The 22,730-nt window shown below is 30.7% G+C and overlaps 2 protein-coding genes across 8 annotated transcripts; both read left to right on the top strand.

Annotated features, from left to right (window-relative positions):
* The first annotated feature begins 685 nt into the window (after positions 1–685).
* Positions 686–10,521, top strand: LOC109804572 (glutaminyl-peptide cyclotransferase). Its single transcript, XM_020366426.3, has 11 exons — positions 686–1,112; positions 3,136–3,192; positions 4,477–4,512; positions 5,414–5,478; positions 6,295–6,355; positions 6,943–7,060; positions 7,209–7,306; positions 7,457–7,527; positions 7,845–7,872; positions 8,092–8,146; positions 10,046–10,521. The coding sequence occupies exons 1-11, from the start codon at positions 855–857 to the stop codon at positions 10,162–10,164; spliced, it is 966 nt and encodes a 321-aa protein (XP_020222015.1). The 5' UTR covers positions 686–854; the 3' UTR covers positions 10,165–10,521.
* A 1,935-nt stretch (positions 10,522–12,456) lies between these two features.
* Positions 12,457–21,323, top strand: LOC109804356 (glutaminyl-peptide cyclotransferase). Of its 7 annotated transcripts, none has more exons than XM_083075760.1 (12): positions 12,457–12,824; positions 14,888–14,944; positions 15,956–15,991; positions 17,069–17,133; positions 17,664–17,727; positions 18,354–18,471; positions 18,633–18,730; positions 18,882–18,952; positions 19,257–19,287; positions 19,502–19,556; positions 19,701–19,745; positions 21,013–21,150. In XM_083075760.1, the coding sequence occupies exons 1-11, from the start codon at positions 12,558–12,560 to the stop codon at positions 19,721–19,723; spliced, it is 885 nt and encodes a 294-aa protein (XP_082931886.1). In that variant the 5' UTR covers positions 12,457–12,557; the 3' UTR covers positions 19,724–19,745; positions 21,013–21,150. The 7 variants fall into 7 exon arrangements, 6 of the variants coding, with proteins under 6 accessions (XP_082931886.1, XP_020221764.1, XP_020221763.1 ...); XR_002240229.3 differs by having other exon boundaries at positions 12,458–12,824; positions 19,670–19,745; positions 21,013–21,055; XM_020366175.3 differs by lacking the exon at positions 19,701–19,745 and adding an exon at positions 16,377–16,464 and having other exon boundaries at positions 12,460–12,824; positions 21,013–21,323.
* Positions 21,324–22,730: the final 1,407 nt, after the last annotated feature.

The raw sequence follows: 22,730 nt of genomic DNA, 5'->3' as shown, positions 1-22,730 counted from the left end.
ATAAAAAGTGATATTTTAAAAATTATAAATAGTTATGATAACTACTCGCAATAGGGTGGTAAAATGGATTTTGACTCGCGGGCCGACCCGTTGGCCCGTCAAAATTTGGTGGGTCAGGTTTATCATTCCAACCGGCCAACCGACCAACCTGTTAAGCCTGCTAACCCCTCCATAATTTTTTTTATACTTTTTTTCTAATGTAATAAAGGTTGACCCACCGACCCATCAACCCGCTAGTCCGCATTTAAGTGGGACGGGCCAATAGTTTTAGCCCGCTTTTCAATAGCGACCTGACCCATTTTTGACGGGCCATCGGTGAGTCGGGGCAAAACGGACCGGACTGACCTGTTTTGCCACCTCTAATTAATTAAAAAAATAATAAAATAGAATATCTATACTAATATATAAATAAGATACTTTTAATAACTATTTTTAATTTTTATTTTTACATGAACTATTTTATCTTTTATTTAATTTTTAATAACTACTTTTTTATGAGTAACTTTTTATTTTATTTTATTTATTTATTTTTTAATATAATGTAGACATAAAATATTTTTTTCCTGCTAGTATTTGTAAGTTTTTTGGTCAAAAATATATTTGTAAGTTAAATATTAATTAACATAGGGAAAAAAAAAAATCCGTACGTTATATGTCCCGGGTATAACATATATGGTGCCCACACTCCGATTCACCCGATTAACTCTTGTCACTGTCGCGCGTTCTTCTGTAACCGAGCCCAAAAAAATCACACAAACTGCCGGCGCATATTAGCACCATCGCTGACCTTTACGATCACCACGTGCTATCGTGCGCCTCTATCTCTCTCTCTTCCATGAAAGGCCATTGCTTCCATGGGAACCAAATCGCTGAAGAAGAGACTGCGTGAGTCGCAGAACCCTCCCATGGCCGCCGCGGCTCCTCCGCGGCGTAAGCCTCGCTCCTACGCCACGGCTTCCGTGCTTCTCTCCGCTTCCCTCGTCGTCTCCGTCATCCTCGTCTTGGTCCTTTCGTCGAGCAAGTTGCACGCGTTCCATCGCGCGGTTTTGGTTTCCTATGATACGGCCACCGTAGTTAACGTGTTCCCTCACGATCCACGAGCCTTCACCCAGGTTAACTCCTGTTTTTTTTAGTTGTTTGTGTTAATGTGCAATTTGATTCGTGAAAGTGATTACTTGTGTAGCTTTAGTCCCTGGGAGATTTTGTCTATGTAAATTAGTGCTTTGAGTGATGAACTCTTGATAGTTTATACTAATTAGTTTAATTTTGAGGCACTCATTGTGTAGAAATTGCGGGACTGTGATCAATTAGAAATTACTGTAGATCAAGGTTTTAAGAAACAGTCTGCCACTGTTAGGATTGAATTGCAAGGTATTGGACTTGAGTCCTATGTTTGAAATATGGGATTCTAGTGTGAGGTTTACTAGGCCTTGGGTTCTTCAACTACAACAGCTGGCTTTGTGGTCTGGTTCTCCCCAAGTTCTTATTGGCAACTGTGATTTTGGCCAAGTTAAGGTTTTTGGGGGTGTTTGTGGCACAGCTGTAGCTGCATTTGTTTGCAATTTATCGTAAAAGAAATTCTTGGAACACACTATTTACTTCTTTGAGCACACTCACTCTAATCGGTTGAAATTTATTGGAAAACATAATTTGGTGGGTTCCACATCCTATTTAATATCTCTTGATTTTGTGGCTTTCAATGAATTTTAACTAATAAGAGAATGTGTTAAGAGTAGTGTGTTTCTAGCACTTCTCTTTCTTGTGATATCAAGAAACGCAAAGAAGCTTGCTAACTTGCTCTAGATACACTTTTGAAGTGATAGTTACAAAGGTTAACAATTTTATCATACTTGACAATCTATGATTGGATGACAGGATAAAAATTATGGTGTATTCTAACTATATTCTAATTAAACTAATTTATATAGATGCCCACTTTTGATGACTAAAGCAACGCATTAGGACCATATTGTATATGAGTGCTCTTGACAAATGCCCCAAGGATGTTTAAAATAATAAATTGTAAGATTTTAGTAGAAGTTACAGTGAGATGTTTTGGAAACACTTATAAAAACTGTCATGTCAGCATTTTGTATACATCATCCATTGTGTATTAACTCTCTCTCTCTCTCTCTCTCTCTCTTGTTATGGTCATCTCATATTTGTGCATATAACATGTTTTCGGTTACACTATTTTTTTTTATGGGGTTCAAGAAAGATCTGTTTTTCGGTTACTGTTTTTTATGGTTGGAAATGTGTATATTATTTTTCATGTATTTAATTTTGTTTATTCATTTATCATTTTTGGGTGTTTATTATTTTTTTTGTTTTTTTTTATTCTTTTGGAATAGTCAGTGAGAGGTGCCAGAGTGTGGACAGATAATTTTGATTATGTGCTACTGCCATGTGCTTGATGGTTGATGATAAGTTAGTCAAAACTTGAAACGCTATCAGCCTCTCTTTTATTTCGCACAAATTTTTTTTTGATCAAATGAGGTGAGGTGTTAGCCTGATTCTCAGTTAAATGTGAGAAGGATATATAAGAAACTGTGGCCCAATATTTTTTCTTTTGTATTTTATCTTCAATCTGTCATTTCTTAGGCAGGTAGCTTATTTGGGGAGTGAACAGTGAGATGTCTAGGTATTTTAGTTGAGAAAAGTTGTAAATTTGATGGAAAACAATGAAGACCGGGCTAAGTATCTTATTGTGAAAATCATGTATTTGTTCTATGAATAAGGGTCACAAAAAAGAAATTGTTTTTACAAGGACTCTTGAATGGATTTCTTAACATAAGTTCCTTAAAGGGCTACTTGTAACTCTAGTGGATTTCCAGTTGAATTTGAAAGAAGCTGTTGGCTTCTGCACAAAACAAAGATAAGAAATGATATTTAAAAAATACTAAATTTAATGTTACTATGTTAGTTGCAAGAACTTTCTTTGACGCTCTAGCATAAGTAGCACATAGTGTTCTTGGTAATTGTGAATATTGGCTTTATGCCAAGGAGAGATTTTGTGAAATTATTAGTTAATGTGAGAACTGTTCTATTAATGAAATGCAAGATGTTGATTTGGGTATTATCTGATTTGTCACTTATGGAAAAGAAAAATGACTATGTCTCTTGTTTTTATTTCAGGGCCTTGTTTATTATAGAAATGACACCTTATTTGAGTCAACGGGTCTTTATGGGCAGGTAATATTACTCATCTTTTCCTCCATTTCCTTCTTCTTTCTCTCGGTTTTTCTTGATGCTTTTTATTTCATTTTCCCTGTTCACAATTCACACTTGGAGTGGGATGAGGAATTTTATGTATTCTTGAATTGTAAATTAGTCACCTGCCATCATTTACCCCACTTTGTTCATTTTTTTTGTTCAAAAAATTGTTATAAAATTTACTTGAGGATTGATCTTGGTATACTGCTATAGTTTGCTACCTTGTGACATTGGTGGTCATGGGTTTCCACAGAAGAAATAAACTTCTTGCTGTTAGGACAAGGCTTTGCATATATGATCCTCCCCATAGCCTACAATGATAGGAGACTTGTGCCCTGGCACACCCTGTAATGATCATAGTATTTGGTTGGGAATGTATAGTGTTGGTATACATTGAACATCTGACCTTCCCTTGTGCATGTTAGAGAGGTTAGTGAACTAGAGCATCTTTTTGCTTTTGTTATTTGCTAATCTTTCGTCAGATTCTGATTTTAGAATTAGGACTCATTCTCCTATTAGAAACATATTTGATGTTTCTCATTTATAAACACTTCTGGAAATCCATAGCTCCCTTTTGGTCAAATCCTTTGTTTGGACTGTTGTAACAGGATTAACGCTAATGACTTGCTACTGAAGCACATACCTCTCTGTGGTGGTTGTGTTCTCAATTCTCATAATTAGAACTCAGATAATAGTAGTAGAAGTGAATGGAAACAATGCTAGAAAACTTCTTTTATTAAATTAATATTGAATGAATAGTGATTATAGCTGTCATGTAATTTTCTAAATAATGCCCCCTCCTTCTCTAGACACCCTATTATATATCTAATTATTAGCCATAACTAATTATATTAACCAATTACGTAAACGGTCTAAATAATCATAATAATGATAATAATAATACCCCGTGTTCCTTATTCCTCCTAGAATAAACCTTCCACACCCTATCCACCTCCCTAACAGTGGTCTTCCATTATGTGTATAATGTGCTGTTTTGCTTTGGAAACTGTGGCTCATCTCTTTTTGCCCTGCATTTCTGTGAGTTTTCATTGGAATAAGCTGTTTGGAATAAGACCAGTACAGTACAGTTCTCATCTATTGGATAAGACCAGTGTTTTCATGTTTTATTTATTGTAAAATTTATATAAGTCATGATTAGATTTATTTTCTAATTACATTCTAATCCTTGTTTTCCTAGACGTACAGCTATTATTTTCCAATGTGAAATATTGCATTTAACGTTTTGATTATTTGTTGTTTCAGTCATCTGTCCGTAAAGTTGCTCTTCGTACTGGGAAGGTACAGATAGACCCGTTTCTTAAACTCTTCCATTCCATGTACTTGTCTAATACTTGGTTCATTTAGATTTCCAATTACTATACATTTTTATGAATAACAACTGACGGAAAACAGGCTATGCTGTTATTCTTGGTTCTGCAGTTGGCTTGTTCATGTAAATAACAATAATTTCAACAATGGATATTCTTAGTGTTCTTTCTGGATTAAATTACTGGATTTTTGCTCAATTTTCCATTCTTTTTTTGGACACAATGTTTCCTTCACTGAAATGATGCCTAATTTTAACTATGAATCCTTCTTTGAATAAAGGAAAAATTATACAAGGTTTTATTTAGTAGTTTTTCTTATTATGAAGGTGCTTTTATGTGTTTGTAGAAGGCAACACGGAATTCCTTTTTAGTTACATTTTTCACATTATTCATGCTTGTCCCCAGGGCATCTACTATTGCTGCACCTGCAAAATTTATGAATGTGGGTACAATTTAGATGGATGTGAGTTTCAGGAAATATTTCACTTGTTTGTAACTTATAGAAAGAAGGATAGACATATACTCTAGTAACTTTGCCTGTTTGATTGGATGTACACAATAATTATGTTATGTTGATAAGGTACATTACTAGAGGGAACAGGTAAGAGGGATTAATGAAAGTAATGCATAGATATGCATGCTTTGGCTTCAGAGTAGTGTGCCTGTGACATAATAAACAAAATTGTGGTGGTAATAGATACATGCCTTTCTGATGAAGAAAGGATCTTTGACGTATCAATTAGGATAGAAATATATACATTATTATTCATTTCGATGTAGCATGCTCATTATGTCTCATTGAGTGTTGGTCCTGTTGGACGCTATGAAAGTTGTCGCAAATTTCGTGTATTTATAATTTGTGCTACATGCAGGTTGAGGATGTGCTTAAGATGGATAATTCTTTATTTGGGGAAGGTTTAACTCTCCTCAATGATAGGTATGAAAGGAAAATTATGTTGCATTTTACATTAATTTTTAAGCAGAATACTAAACTTAAAACAATGGTTGTTGGCTGTTGCCAATGATTTAGGAAATGGAAGAGAGGGAAAAACGTCATCATACTTTAAGAATTTTTTTCTTGGTGAATATAATCTTCTATTACTGTTTCCTTTAGAAAGACAGGACTTTGTTTTTATTAATCTTTTGAGATTTCCTTTTTTCTTCTAAATATATCTTCTATTGCATCAATAAAAGCATGGAATAGATGTACTGTTCAATTTCTTTAATCCACATGGGAATTGGGACCCTTTTTGAGCCACATATTGAACTGTGTTGAAATTAAGGACCGAATGATACTGTTTCTTATTGCTTGCTACTAAATGTTGAAAGCTGATAGCATTCTCATTAGCACTACTAGGTCCTTCAGAAGTAAAAGAGAATGTCTGTGCATTGCTTTCATGTTGATTTGTATGATAATAATGAATAAGTGACTTTCATGTTATCTTTTAGTTTCTATTGACTTTGAAAGTAATCAGCAATACTTCTAAAAGTCTAAAAGACCATGTATTTTGAGGTAGACATGAAAACTGCATAGTGACTACGTGGTTTTCTCATTTCTGCAGTGTTTCAATTTTTTCTCATTGCTTCTGGATGTTGTAGGGGATGTTTACTTTAATTATACCCATATATAAATATAATTTATTCTTTTTGGCTGAAATATTTGTGGTTGATACATTATTCATCAAGTTATTTTCACTCTGGCATTTGATGTTTGAGTTTATTCTAATACATTTAACCATTGCACCTTTTGTAGGCTGATCCAAGTAACTTGGTTGCAGAATGCTGGTTTCATATACGATAAAAATTTAAGCAAAGTTTGTTGCTTTACCTTCTCCATCGTGTAATCTTTTGTCTTTGTCTGCTTTGAGTAATTCCTACTGTTTTGATTCAACGAGACTCTGAAGGAAAATGAAAGCATAATCAAACTATAGGAGATTCACAATCTTTTTTTCCTATTCTGTATTATTATATAAATAATTCTCTTCAAAGTTTATACTGTATAGTTACTAGTCATTTCAATTTTCATTTTCAATTTTATAAATATCTAAACTAATTTGCTTCTTGGCAGCTATAATTTGAAATTTTTTAAACATTGATGCTAGAAGTTAAAGATTGCATGGTAATATAAGTGATTTCAGCTGATATAACTGATTAAAAATTATCTGAGGTAGATAATGTACGTTCATACAAGCTGGTTGGCTGTAATCTAAACAGTTTGTTATACTAGAGTTGGTCCACATGGTGTTGTTTACATGGAATAGTTTTGCAGATATAAATCTTGTTTTTGCTGTTTAATAATATTTCCTGAGATGCTGGCAATGATGTGGGGTTAATGCCCCAAAGTGCCTGTTAACATAGCTAGCCAGATCTCAAACAGTTTACTTTTACATTTTTTTTGTAGATAGGGGAATTTAATCATGATATGAAAGATGGTTGGGGTTTGGCAACTGATGGAAAAGTCTTGTTTGGAAGTGATGGCAGTTCAAGATTATATCAAATTGATCCTCAAACCTTTAAAGGTTTGCCTGTCCAATGAAGTTATATTCTTTTCACAATTTATGTGCAAAGCCCTTTTCCCAAACCTTTTTGTGTCCAGCTTTCAAAGTTGATAATACTTGGTGTATGCTTTGCATTTTCATGGAACTTACATTACCCTCTTTGCTTTAGCTATATCAAAACAAGTTGTCTACTATAAGGGTCATCAAGTTCACAATCTCAATGAATTGGAATATATAAATGGTGAAGTTTGGGCAAATGTTTTTATGGTATGTCTTTGTGTGATCAATTATAATTTTAGTTGGAGACAATGTCTTTTTTCCCTAAAATTCTTATTTCACCCATTTATGCATAGTGTCTATAGCCCAAGATTCTCTATTAGGCTTGATTTTGTTTAAGGTTGATATTTCTTTGTGTAGACTGACTGCATTGTAAGAATCTCCCCCAATGATGGCAGTGTTATTGGATGGATTCTCCTACCAAATTTAAGGTGCGACTTCTTTTTCCTTCTCAATAGGAAAACTAATTAATTAGTGATAATGCGTCTGTTAATGATATGATAAGTGAAGTAAATCCCAAGTTGGTTCTCAAAGATTAGAAGAGATCAAATTGGTCTTCGATGATTTTCATTCATTGCATCTATTTGGTGCTAGTAAATGGTAACTTTTGATTATTTTGATGCTAAAAGGTTATCATTCGAGGGCCACATTGATTAATAATTTTTTGAGGAGCAAATCGGGTTTACTCTAGTAATATGTATCTTTGTCCATTTGTTGCTTAAAGTTACATCTAATCTATCATATGCAGGAAAGAACTTATAGAAGCTGGGAATAATGTAAGGAGCCTGAACCTTTTGATATCAAGAGATAAGATTTTTTGTATTCTTATTCAGTGTATATATATGTTGCATTTTTACGGAGCAGCTATAATTTAAGAACAGTATAAAAACTAGTTGCTTTAAACTGTGAGTGTGAATCATGTTCTCTATTTCCCGTTTCAAGATCAAATAGTCATTAGAAGTTGTTGTTGAACTTAATGTGTTTTAATATTTTAGGGTATTGATGTTTTGAATGGAATAGCATGGGATGCTGAGCAGAAACGGATATTTGGTAAGATCCGGTCTTATAATTTATTAAATCGTCAATGAAATTTGTTATTCAACCATATTATTTCCATTCCACCCATTCGTGACTTTTTCCTTTTAATTTTTTAACTAATACTATTAGGCATGACATATGATAATAGGTATCGAAATGGAAGTGATAGTGTGTCTGAATTTCAATTGAAAAAGTTCCAAACCATGGTTTTGTAAATTAAGAGAGAAATGTTATTAATATATTCTTTTAAATCCAACGTTTTCTACTTTTGGAAATTTATTCATAGTCACGAAATTCATATGGGTCTTATTCTCTAATGGATGTCACTAATGATTTTGTGACTACCAATAAGTTTGTCAATAACAGAGAATGTTTTGAAAAGAATATTAGCGTGTATTGCTAACACTTTTCATTCTTTCCCATCTAAAATTCAAACAATCACTATATGTTTTACTTGAAAATGTTAAAAATATTATCAATAAGAATACTAATTTCAAGAATCTATAATATCTATATATTTAATAAATGAGATATATTTTTTGGGTGTATACTTTTAACAACTGTTTTATTTTTACAAGTTATAACTACTTCTAAATCATTCTCTCCCACTATTTATTTTTTATTTAGTTTTTGTTTTTTCTCTCTCTCTCTCTCTCTCTGTCTCTCTCTCTCTCTTCTACATGTTAAATTTTACTTCTGAAACCTTAGATTTTCTAAGTAACTAGTTATTTCATTATCACTGTTTATCAAATTTATTACTTTTTTTTTTATTTTTATTTTTTATTTTTATCTATCTTAAGTACTTAAAGTCTCCCTCTCTTGCATAAACATTGTATTTATTATTATTTTTTGTCTCTATCTTCTCTAATATATACTTCAAAAATGTGAAAAAAATACATTTTAAAAATTTATTTAGGTTTACATTTTACTTTAGCAATTAGTCATTAATAAAGTACTTAATCAAATAAATGTTGGTCGTAATACTAAATCAAATAAATAACGTTACTAAATCTAGCAATTTATATGTATAACATTACTAAATTCATATTTTAATGGCTAAAAATACAATTTAAGAATTTAATTAGATATTTATCTTACGTTAGATAAATATTGGTCATATAATTAGTAGTTGGGATAGTGTTCGAGTAGACGTACAAGTTAGATCTTCATTATTGTGTCGTAATCTTTCCTACTTATAATCTTAAATAATTTTTAAATATACTTATACACTTGATGTATGTAAATAAAAAATTGTTGATAATTTTCATCTACCGCTGAAGTGATTCAATTTAATTTATAAACTAGAGTTTAAAAATTGTTACAACTTTTCTTTTTAAAACATGGCATAAATATTCATTTTAAAGCATTTACCTTGACACATTTTTTTTTTGTTTTTGTTTTTGAGTAGGTTAATTTTCCATCATAATTCTATAAATATGTTCTTATGTTATGTTTTATTAGTTTTTATAATAATATTTTCATCATATATATATATATAGAGAGAGAGTTAATCACCTATACACTGTCAGTGTAAATTTTTTTTACACTGGCAATTAATTATATCTTTCAGTTGTGCTATGTCACTATAAATACATTTACTTTTAACAGTGACATGGCACAATTAAAAGATATAATTGGTTGTTAGTGTAAAAAAACTTTACACTGACAGTGTATAGGTGATTAACTCATATATATATATGTATGTATGTATGTATGTATGTATGTATGTATGTATGTATGTATGTATGTATGTATGTATGTATGTATATAATTTAACGTTTTATATTTTTAATTATGTTAGTTGGCCAAATATTTTGATCCTTTTCGTCTAGGAATTCCCCAATAATGATCAATAACTGTAACTCGGTTTCCCCTTTTCCATTTTAAGTTTAACAAATATTTTGCTTGCAGTGACTGGAAAACTGTGGCCAAAGCTGTATGAAATCAAGGTTTCTCCTATAAAGCAACCAATTGAAGAAGGGATCATTGAAGAGCTTTGCTTGCGTAAGCCTTTCAAATTTCATGATTGATTATCCGTTTTTGCTGTAGTTTTTGAAATCTACTTGGAAGAATGCGCTGCCGAACTGAGATTTGAAATGGTATAATTACATGATCACTTTGAAGATATATTCAGCAGGGAGAATGCTACCTTCAGGTTGCCACTACCTTTGTAGTATCATTCTTTCTTGTAGTTCAAGAATTATAATTAAAGTAACACACTAAGGAAGATGTCAATCAATTTTTATGTTATGTATGATAGAGTTGATGTTGTAAGTAACCGGAAAGTGCAAGGGCACAGGCAATTTGAGATATAATGTGTTGCAAACAAAAGAATAGAAATACAACAAAAAGAAAGAATAAAATAATGAATGGCTTTAGTGGTTCAAGTTGAGGTGTCATCACAAGTTTATTGATTACATTGTATTATGTAATATGTATAATGGTGGTGGAGTTCTTAGGAAAGTCCGTTTATGAATATTTAGTTGATGAAGTTTTTTCTTTATTATTTTTTATATATAAAGATTGAATTCGGTATAGAGGGATTAACAACTAGAGTTAATTACCAATATACTATTATGTAAAAAAAAATTACATTGGTAACTAATCAGATCTTTTAAATTATTTTATTTTATTTTTATTTCATTAAATAAGTAATTAACATGATATTATTAAAAGATCTGATTGACGGCCAGTGTAAAATTTTTTTACACGGATAGTATATAGGTGATTAACTCTAACAACTGTTCAGTATTCACGCATATACCTGTTGAGCTTAACTCATTTTTTTTCATTACCAATGAGCTAAACTCTTTAACAAAGTAGGAGTATTTTCCTAGACTCTTTAATAAGCATTTTACGTTTTGTTCTTTCAAAATGGGACTTCCAAAATGAAATAATTAAATTTTTAATTGTCTTTGTAATCTTCGAAACACGAAAGTTGCTATTGTTATTTTATAATTTTATCATCACATGTTCAAAAATTTAAGAATTTTAATTGTCTTTGTCATTTTATAATTATTAAAAAAAACTTTAATAAAATGGCAGATTACCAGATTTCAGTATTTTTCTTGTTAACAATATAACCAGTAAAAAGAGACAACTAAACATTGAGAGTTTTAATGGGAAAAAAGTAATACGAAGATACGTATAGGATGTAGCTTTTTTTTTTATTATTATTTTTTATTTTTATATTTGGGTACAACATGGTATATTTAATTTAGAAGTTATAAGAATATCAATGAATTTCATCACGAGTTATATTAGTTTAATTGTGTATTTGGATTATTATATTATAAATAAATAATTAAGGATTTGTTTTTGTAAATTATTAATCTGTTGAAATAATCATTACCATAGCCAACAAGATTAATGTTGCATCCATGCCTCATGATAAATTTCTTCTTAAGTTATTTTACATAAATCAAAATAAGTTAATAAAATTAATAAATAAATGAAAGATAATAATAATTTTACAAATATAACTTTATAATTAATCTTCTAACTAAATGATGTAATACAATAACCATTTTCTACATAATATTATTAGGAGTGTAAATAAAAAATAGATAACTAATACTATATTAAAAAATTAATATAACATTTATTTTAAGATAATATTTTAATACTACATTTATAATGAGATGGAAGAAATATTTATTTTACCACTTTATTAATACAATGGATTTTTTTTTCTTTTAATATGACTGTCACTTTTCATAATTCACTTCTTCATTTTATCCCTCTATTATAAGAATAGCTTTGATGTTTTTCGTGCGTCACGGAGTCCATTATTGCTTGATTGTTTAGATGTTAAAGGAATAGAAGAAAATAAAAGGAGATATAAGATAAAAATATTGGATATTATTTTTGGTTTTTTTTAGGTTCGTTCATGGAGTATCCACCGCTGACAGCAGTGACTAATCTCCTCGCTACGTTGGAGGCACTTCAAAGGGTGGGATAGTTGACCCCAAGATTCAAACTCCTGACCCCAAGATGTTAACGCGGCTGCATACACAAGACAAGATTCAAACTCCTGACCTTACTTAAGCGTGGATCAACCCCTACCGCTGAACCACACGCTTGGGGGTTGGATATTATTTTTGGTTTGATAGAAAGTGAAAGAGAAATTATTTTTGTGAGGTTAAAAAATTCTTTCCAAATTTGAATAAAATAAGATAAAAAAAATCCTTTATTATTATTATTATATTATTATTATTTATTTATTTATTTATTATTATTCATTCATTCGTACTCTTTTTTTTTTTTTTTTAATTTGTTTCTTGTTTTATTTGTAATTTGTTTGAAAGCACCTGTAATGAATTCCCCGAAGCAAGCAAACGTGAAAGTGAAGGCAAGTTTGCTTTGAAGTGGGAGTTAGAAGTTAGAACACGATTTTGATGCAACCCACTGCTCCCCCAAACACATGCACTATAGTCACATAACTTTCCAACTTATGAAGGTTACATTAATGTTTCATCACCTCTCTCTCTCTCTCTCTCTCTCTATCTCTCTCTCAGCACTCCCAATTCCCATGGCCACTTTCGCGCTTCCTTCCGCTTCTCTCATTGTCTCCCTCGTCGCTCTCTTGCTCCTTTCGTCAAACGAGTTGCACGCCTTCCAACGCAACGTTTCCTTCGAGACGGTAACCGTCGTCAACGTGTTCCCACATGATCCACAAGCCTTCACCGAGGTCAACCTTTTTTTTTTTCGTTGTTTGAGTTAATGCACAATCTGATTCGTGAAAGCCATGTGTGTACCATGGGAGCGTTTGTTTTTTCAGAGATGAACTTGATAGGGTAACGTTATCAATAAGTTAACTTAATAGATGCCAAAGCAACACATTCAAGACCAAATTGAATGCGACTCGTTTTAATTTGTAGAATGTTTTTATTCTGGCTATGTTTCACTAACATTTTCTACAAGCTTCTAGCTTTTTTTTTTTTTTTTTACTAGCTGAAAAAGCTTGTTTGATTTTCGTTAATATTATTTGATAAACAAACTTATTTCAGTAATTCGTAGGAGTTTTTCACACGTGTAGGTTTGCGTTTAACTTCTTATATTTTATTCTCTATTTAGCCTTAAAATATGTATTGATATATACATATATATATATATATTCTATTAAGCTTGTTTGACCTCATTATTACTAATTGGTAAATAAGCTTCGTTTAGTAACTTGTTGGAGTTGTTGATACGTTACTTTATGCAGTGGTTGTTAAATGCTACAATCTTTTTTTCATAAGAATTACAAAGGTTAGAACACAGGAAGTATACTATTCCAACTTTTCACCACTCAGTCAGTGGGACTATATTTTAACTTATTATATTTTATTCCCTCTTTGTTTTCTAAAATTTATTATTTTTTACCCAAGGTAAAGTTTTATTATTGTTTTTGTTTTTTTTTTTCCTCTTGATAACGTAGGGTTTTATTTTTTTTTGGTATTATTTTTTTAATTTTTTTTACACTACATTGTTTTTTTTAACCATCTATATTTTTTCATGCTTTTAGTCTTATTTATTTATTTATCTTTTTCGGCAGTTTTATTTATTTATTTATTTTTTTGGAAGAGTGAGATTGTCAGAGAGTGGACCCATAATTTTGATACAGTGCTAAATGTTGTTAGACTCTTTTTTCCACGCAATTTTTTATGATCAAATGAGTTAAGGTGTTTGCCTGATCTGAGTTAACACGTGTGAGGGATACACAAGAACCATGCACATATTTTTCTCTCGTATTTTTTTTTACTAATAATTTTTCAGGCAGCTTGCTCATTTAATGTGTAAATCTGTTAGGATATAAGGAAAAGGGGAGTTTTAAAATATTTTTTTATCACTAAAAAAGATTACAATGATGTCAATGAGGATCAAATTGAGGTCTTTATGCATATCTATTGAGACTTCTCAATCACTAGACAAATCCTAGTGGTTCAATTTAAAATATTATTTAGTTAGTTAGAGGAGTTTATTAGATATAAATAGGAAAGGATAGCAGGATAGAGTGGGAAAGTGCTAATTTGTAAATTGAGCATTGGCTCTTTATGAAAGGGAAACCATTTGGACCAGAGATTTCTCTCCTATTCTGTTTTTTTTTCTTTTTCATCCTATTAAATAAAATTGTCTTTTATTTCTCATTATTAATTCTTGGTTCCTAACAAAATTCAATGAGGAAGACTGAGTATTTAGTTCAGACAAGTAAGAAATTTGATGAAAAAGACGGAACTTTGGGTCAAAATCTTGTGAAAATCATCTATTCATTCTAAGAAAAAGGGTTACAAAAATGCAGCCTTCACAAGGACTCTTGAAGTGATTTTTTAAGTTCCTTAAGGGATACTTGCAGGACCGGAGGGTTTCCAATTAATTGTTTTTTTGTACAATGCAGGCAATAAAATTAAAATTTAAGATCTTGTGCATATTACCTAAATCCTCCACTACTAGGCTATCCTATTAGTTTTCTCCGGCTGAATTTGAAAGAAATTGCTGGCTTCTGCACAAAATGAAGATAAGAAATGATATAAAAGCAATACTAAATCAGTGTTGGATGTGAGAACTTTCTTGGATGCTCTAACATGAGTAGCCCATAGTCTTCCCGGTAATTTTGAATATTGGACTTTCTGCTGAGGAGAGAATTTTGTGAAATTATTAGTTAAAGTGTGCACTGCTACATTAATGAAATGCCATGATGTTGATTTGGGCATTGTTTGATTTGTCACCTATGGAGGAGAAAAATAGCTTTGTGTCTTGTTTTGATTTCAGGGCCTTCTTTATCATGGAAATGACACTTTATTTGAGTCAACTGGTCTTTATGGGGAGGTAATAGTACTCATCTTTTCCTACATTGCATTTTTCTTTATCTTTTTAACTGATTTTTATTACTTTTTTGCCTTACATTTTCCTTTTCACATTTTGAGTGGGATGAGAAATTGTGTGAATTCTTGAATTGTAAATCAGTCACTTGACATTCTTTACCTCAATTTGTTCATTTTGTTTAGAAAATAAAATTTAGTTGAGGGTCATTCTTGAAGCACTGGTATAGATTGCTACCTTGTGATCTGGTGATTAAGGGATTCCACAGAAGAAACAAACTTGTCACTGTTGGCACAAGGTTGTGCACATCTGAGTCTCCCCATACCCTTCAATAATAGAAGTTGTGCACTGGACCACCCTTTAATGCTCATAGCATAGGATTTGGCCGCGAATGGATAATGTTGTCATGAATTTAACATCTGATCCTCCTTTGTGCATGTTAAAGAGGTTTATGAGTTAGAGTCTCTTTTGCTCTTGTAAATTGCTCATCTTTATTCAGATTGTGAAAATAGAACTGGGACTCTTGACTCCTTGGGTGTTTGCTCATGTAAGTCTTCTTTTTAGTTTCTCGTTCTCCTACTAGAGACGTATTTGATATTTCTTATGTATAAACCAATTTGCAAATCCAAATCTCCTCTAAGGTCAAATCCTTTGTCTGGGATAAGACCAGTACAGTACAGGTGTCATCTATTGGATAAGTTCAATGTGTTTTCAAGCTTTTATTGATTGTAAAACTTGTTTAATGAATCATGATTAGCTTTATTTTCTAATTACATTCTAATCTTTGTTTTCCTAGAGATACAATTAATATTGTTTTTGGTGTGAAATAGTGAGAAATGCGTGCAACAAACTTTCTATTATTGGCTAAAATTTATTGGAAATCACAAAATTTTGTGGGTTCCACTTCACATTTAATGAACTCCACTCATGATTTTACATACAGAGTGTGTTAAAAAAAGTGCGTCACTAGCACTCATAAAATACTGCATTTAACCTTTTAGTTATTTGTTGTTTCAGTCATCTGTCCGTAAAGTTGCTCTTCAAACCGGGAAGGTACAGACAGACCCCTAATTCTTGAACTCTTCCATGTGCTTGTTCTAATACTTACTACTTGGTTCATTTGGATTTCCAATTACTCTATATTTTTATGAGTAACTGGTGGAGAACAAGCTACGCTATTAATTCTGTCCAGTGTGACAGGTTCTGCTATTATGTGTGTACTTTTCATTAAGCTTATAGACAGTTTCTCTAACAAGAATTAATTATATACTCGATAGACTTTTGTACATTATGAGCAATTTTAGGCAACAAAGTCAGGTCAAGTCAATGGGTCATTACTAGGCTGCTTGCTACAGTTGGTTTGTTTTCATGTAATAACATTAATTTCAATGATGGATCTTATTCAATTTTTCCACAATTTTTCCATTCTTTTTACTAGATACAAATACAATGTTTCCTTCACTGAAATGATGCCTAGTTTGAATATGAAACCTACTTTGAATGAAGGAAATTTACATGGATGGGAGGTACGTTGGTTTTTGTTGTGCTTTAATATGTTTGGAGAAAGTCACAAGGGTTTCTTTATTAGTTAAATTTTTCCCATTATTCATGCTTGTCCCTAGTCTTAGTATCTACTACTACTGCGGCTCCCACAAAATATATGATTGTGGATATACTATTTTGATGGGTGATAGTTGCAGGAAATATTGCATTTGTTTATAACTTTATAAGAAGAAGAATAAACACATTCTTATGTTAACTTAGCTGCAGGTTTGACTTTTACATGGTAAATTGGTAATTAAGTGGATAAGGACATAAGGTACATTACTAGATATCAGAGAGATAAATTAAAGGAATATAAAGATATGCATGACTTGGCTTCAGAGTAGATGACAATGACTATGAATCAATAGTTTTAAATGTGTCTTGTGCCTTTGAAAAAAAAAAATAAAATTATGGTAATAATAATAGATCTTGCCTTTTTGATAAAGAAAGGAACTTTGACGTTTCAATTAGTATAGAAATATTTATGTTATTGTCCATATCAATATCCATGCTTATTATGTTTGGTTGAGTATTGGACATTATTGAAGTTATTGTAAATTTTGTAATTATTTGTGCCACATGCAGGTTGAGAATATTCAGAAGATGGATAATTTTTTATTTGGGGAAGGTTTAACTCTCCTCAATAATAGGTGTGGAAGACAAATTATGTTGTATTTTGTTTTTCTTTTATGTTGCTTAATAAACCTGAACAATGGTTCTACTGCCAATGAATACGAAGATGGAAAAGATAGGAAGGGATAAATGTCCACATATTTTAAGAATTGTTTCTAGGTGAATGTAATCTTTTATTACTGTTTCTTTTAGAAAGACAGGACCCTGTCTTTAATCATTTGACGCCCTTCTTCTACCTTCTAAATAACTTCTATTACACCAACAACAATAAAGTCTTATCCCATTAGGTGAGGTTGGTTACATGGATCACATGATGCCATTCAGCTCGGTTAAAGGCCAAATCTTCAGATATTTTATTCACCACAATATCCCTCTTCTAGATAACTTCCATTGCATCAATAAAACACAAAATAAAAGTACTTTCCAATTTCTCTAAACCTCTTGGAAATTGAGACCTCTTTGGAGTCACACTAAATGTCAAAAGCTGATCTGTGACACTTAATATTTGGATTTATTCTAATACATTTATCCATTGCACTTTATGTAGGCTGTTTCAAGTAACTTGGTTGCATAAAGATGGTTTCATATATGACCCAAACAATTTAAGCGAAGTTTGTTGCCTTACCTTCACACTTGTATCTTTTGTTGTTGTCATGGTTTGAGTAATTTGTAGTGATTTGATTCCACGAGACTATAAAGGAAAGTGACAGCATACTCAAACTATAGGAGATTTGCTTTTCTATTCTGCATAGTTATATAAATATATTCTCCTAAAGGTTATATTGTATAATCTTACATTCTTACTTGATGTTTTCATTTTATTAATATCTTAAACTAATTTGCTTCCTGGCAGCTACAATTTGAAGATTTTTGAACATTGATGCTAGAAGTTAAAAGTTTGATTACATGGTAATTTAAGTGAGTTCAGCTGATATATCTGATTAAAAACTATCTGAGGTAGAGAATGCTTGTTATAACTTGGACGGTTGGTTTGGTGGCATTAAAACAAGTTGAATGCTCATACAAGCTGGTTGCATGTAATCTTAGCAATGTGTTATGTACTATAGATGGTCCCCATGGTGGTGTTTACATGGAATGGTTTTGCAGACATCAATCTTGTTTTTGTTGTTTCATACTTTTTCCTGAGATGCTATCAGTGATGTGAGGTGAATGCCCCAAAGTGCCTGTTAACATAACTAGCCAGCTCTCAAACAGCTAACTTTTACAATTTCTGTAGATAGGGACATTTAATCATGATATGAAAGATGGTTGGGGTCTCGCAACTGATGGAAAAGTCTTGTTTGGAAGTGATGGCAGTTCAACATTGTATCAAATTGATCCTCAAACATTTAAAGGTTTGTCTTTCCAATGAAGTTTTATTCCTTATATCATTTATGTGCAAACCCCTTTCTCAAGCCTTTTTTGTTTCCGGTTTTCAAACTTGACAATACTTTGTTTAGTTTATCTGTGTTTACCTTGCATTTTCATGGAATTTACATTGCCCTCTTTGCTGTAGCTATATCAAATCAAGTTGTCTACTATAAGGGTCATCAAGTATACAATCTCAACGAATTGGAATATATAAATGGTGAAATTTGGGCAAATGTTTTACCGGTATGTCTTTGTGTGATCAGTTATGATTTTAGTTAGAGAAAACATATCTCTTTCCCAAAAATTCAAATTTTAGCCTTGTATGCATGATGTCTGTGGCCCAAGGTTCTCTGTTTGGCTGAGTTTTGTTTGAGATTGATATTTCTTTGTGTAGACTGACTGCATTGTAAGAATCTCTCCCAATGATGGCAGTGTTCTTGGCTGGATTCTCCTCCAAAATTTAAGGTAGTGCTTTTGAGTATGTTAATGATATAATCTAATAGATGAAATTAATCCCAAGTTGGTTCTTGAAGATTAGCAAACATCAAATTGGTCCTTGAAGTTTATCAGTCATCACATGGTATCAATTTTGTGCTAGTAAACGGTAACTTATATTATTTTGATTCCAAAATATTATCATTCAAGGACCACATTGATTGATAATATTCAATGATAATATTTTGAATACCACTTTGGGGGTTTCCTCTAATAATAAGTATTTTTGTCCGTTTGTGGCTTAAATTTACATTTAATCTAATATCATATGCAGGGAAGAACTTATGGAAGCTGGGATGATTAGTGTAAGGAGCCTGAACCTTTTGATATCTAGAGATAAGATTTTTGCCCTGTGTTTTCAGTGTATATATTTTGCATTTCTATAGTGATGCTATGATTTATAAACAAGATATATAAACAAAATGCCTTAAACCTTGAATCATCTCCCTTTCCTTTTTTGGTATCAAATAGTCATTCGAAGTTGTTGTTGAACTTATGTGTAGATCTTTTATATTTTAGGATAATAATGTTTTGAATGGGATAGCATGGGATGGTGAGCAGAAGCGTATTTTTGGTAAGTTCCGGTCTTATAATTTATTGAATCGTCAATTTCAAATTTGTTATTCAAGCATTTTATTTCCATTGCACCCATCCGAGACTTTTTCTTTTTTGAACTATTACTATTAGGCACATGATATCCGATGATAATACTTAATAGGGGTCAAAATGGAAGTAATTTGACTGCAAAATCCAACGAGTTAAGGTGTGCTTGGATTACAGTTTTGTTGAACGTAAACCGCATTATTTTTTCAATTCATAAGTGTTTGTTACTTCTTTATTTGATGCTTTAAAAAGTGTAAATGGACGTTTGGTGCCTTTGAAACAGCAATTCAAACACATTTAGTGCGTTTAGATTTTTGTTTAAAAAGTTCCAAACCATGGTTTTGTAGTAACCAATTGAAAGAGAAATGTTATCTGACACTTGTTCAGACTGTAAGTCCGCTGTCATCGTTAGGGTTACCTTAGGGTTAACGCATCTGAGGTATTGTCCGCTTTGGCGCTCGTTGGGCTGTCACGGTTTCCTACCGTAAGTCCGCTGTCATCGTTAGGGTCATCGCATCTTGTTCGCTTTGGCGCTCGTTGGGCTATCACGGTTTTGTCCTTGAAAAGGCGCCTCGGTGGGTTAAGGAGGAAGGGTGTTTATAAACTACCCTTAGCCTCGACCCCTAAGCGATGTGGGACTTTTAGGCATACCGGAACAACACTCATTTAAATCCATCTTTTGTCACGAGCTGAAATTTACACTAAGAAATTCCACTCGTGATTTTGTAATTACTAATAAAAATCAGTCAAGAAAGAGCAGAGAACGTGTTGGAAAAAGTATTAGAATGTGAACTCTTCCCAACAAACAGAATTGAAATCCAAACACTACGTTTTTCTTAAAAATGTTAAAAGTGGTATGTTAAAGTGGTATGTATAACATTTTTGCTATGCAAATTCCAACCTTTTATCAGGTGAATTTTATTTGTCTTGACAGGATCTATCACATTTTTTTTTAATTGTACCAGTAATGCTTCTTAAATTCTCAGGATAACTATCATATTTATTACTTTACATTACATTTGTTATTTTTTTCTTCTCAAAATATATATAGTTCAAAAAATGTGTAAAAAAAATATAAATAAATAAATAAATACTCATGATAAGTGAAAAATGCTTGAATATTATTTATGACGAGTTTAACTATTTTTGTTACATTTATTAGTACTCGTACACTTTACCATAACATTTTGTATCTATAGATAAATTACTTTAATATAGTTGTGTTTATATTATGTTTGATTATATTTTTTTTTATAATTATATTTCCTCCATCAAATGTAAGGAATATATAGTATAAGATTCTATATTTTTAATTATTAAGTGATATCTAGGAATTCCCTAATAAGCATCAATAAATGAAAGTTAATGTTCTGCTTTTTCTCTTCTTTCATTTACAACTAAAATTAGTTTATGTATCTTGCTTGCAGTGACTGGAAAACTGTGGCCAAAGTTGTATGAAATCAAGGTTTCACCTATAAAGAAACCGATTGAGGAAGGGATTATTGAGCAACTTTGCTTGCATGGGCTTACCCAGCCCAAAGAAAAGGTGGTGAATCTCGGCAGGAAATTACGGGCTTAAGTAGACCCAATGGGAGGTCGAGACACTTTAATTGAAGGCATCAAAATGAATATTAAAAAAATTGGCCCATTAAAAGTATTAAACATTAATTTTGTAAAATGAATGCAATGATAGAATATTATTAATAATATTTGCGGTTATTGTCAATTTTTTTTCAAATACTCTATTTGAAATTAACTAGGAGTTTAGTTTCTATCATGTACATGATTAATTTTTATTTTATATAACAAAAAGATAAATAAATAAATAGTTTTTACATATTATCTTTTGGTGTATAAATACTTTCTACATATAAAAACTACTATTTTATTTTGTACATTGCTCATGATATATATATATATATATATATATATATATATATATATATATATATATATATATATATATATATATATATATATATATATATATATATTTGGTGAAAGGAAGGAGAAACCGCCCCAACCATTGAACATGATATATTTTTATTTTATATAACTGAAAGCTTATAAAAAATAAATATTTTTAAATAAATAAGTTATATTCTAATTAAAATTTATAGTATATAAATAATTTTTATCTTATAATATTTATTTTTAACCATCAATAATTTTTAAAAGTATTGAGATTTAATATAGAAATAACAAAAAAATTATATATTAAAATAATTAAGAGGTTAAGAAAAGTCTCGAAAATTTTTTTTGAAGAAGGAAAATAATCAAAAGTATTCTTGTTGAGAATTGGTCTCTAAAATTATTGTTGTTCAAAAATTATATATCCTAATCTATTCTATATATAGGGAAATTATATTATAACAAAAAATTATGATGAATATATATATTTGACCATATAAATTATATTTAATTTTATGATAAATAATTTATTTTGAGATATAAAATTATTTTTAATTATTGAAATTTTAAAAAAAATATAAATGAGAATGATAAATTAAAAGATATAATAAGTTAAAGAAAAATTCTAAAACCACTATCATTAACTAAAAATTTCTCAATAAAAAATAGTCCCTAAAAATACTTTCAATAAAAGATATTTTAATCTATATTTATATTTATTCACATAATAAATGTTTTATTTTATAAAACTACTTTTTATAACGAAAAAATACATATGAATATATAAATTATATTATAGTTAAAATTTATAAGCACTTTATACATATAAATTAGAATAATTATTTATTTTGTAAATGCTCGACTTTTCAACCCCTTTTACATTCATTCTCATATAAATATATGTATATTTTTTTAAAGTAAATTTCATTGTTTATTGCAAACCCTAATCTTTATAATGAACAAATACGTATGAATATATAAATTATATTATAGTTAAAACTTATAATCATTATATATATATATATATATTAGAATAATTATTTATTTTGTAAACGCTTGACTCCCCAATTCTCTTTTACATTCATTCTCATTTGAATATTTTCTTTTCTTGTAAAAGTAAACTTGGTTGTCTATTGTATTTTTCATTTCAAATGAATGATCTATTATTTAGTAAGTAGTAACCGAATATCAAAATGAAATATATATTCTATTGATCTTTAAAATTCAAATATTT

The sequence above is a fragment of the Cajanus cajan genome, chromosome 1 (assembly GCF_000230855.2).
Source record: "Cajanus cajan strain Asha chromosome 1, NIPB_CcT2T_4, whole genome shotgun sequence".
NCBI lineage: Eukaryota > Viridiplantae > Streptophyta > Magnoliopsida > Fabales > Fabaceae > Cajanus > Cajanus cajan.
This window is presented reverse-complemented; position numbering and strand designations above follow the sequence as displayed.

Bases quoted from the DNA above. Each gene is read 5' to 3' on its own strand.
- LOC109804572 (XM_020366426.3), top strand. From the start codon at position 855: ATGGGAACCAAATCGCTGAAGAAGAGACTGCGTGAGTCGCAGAACCCT. The intron at 7,307-7,456 runs GTATGTCTTTGT...TTCTTTGTGTAG, and splicing joins TTTGGGCAAATGTTTTTATG to ACTGACTGCATTGTAAGAAT. The intron at 8,147-10,045 runs GTAAGATCCGGT...TTTTGCTTGCAG, and splicing joins TGAGCAGAAACGGATATTTG to TGACTGGAAAACTGTGGCCA.
- LOC109804356 (XM_020366173.3), top strand. From the start codon at position 12,558: ATGCACTATAGTCACATAACTTTCCAACTTATGAAGGTTACATTAATG. The intron at 15,992-17,068 runs GTACAGACAGAC...TGCCACATGCAG, and splicing joins TTGCTCTTCAAACCGGGAAG to GTTGAGAATATTCAGAAGAT. The intron at 19,557-21,012 runs GTAAGTTCCGGT...TCTTGCTTGCAG, and splicing joins TGAGCAGAAGCGTATTTTTG to TGACTGGAAAACTGTGGCCA.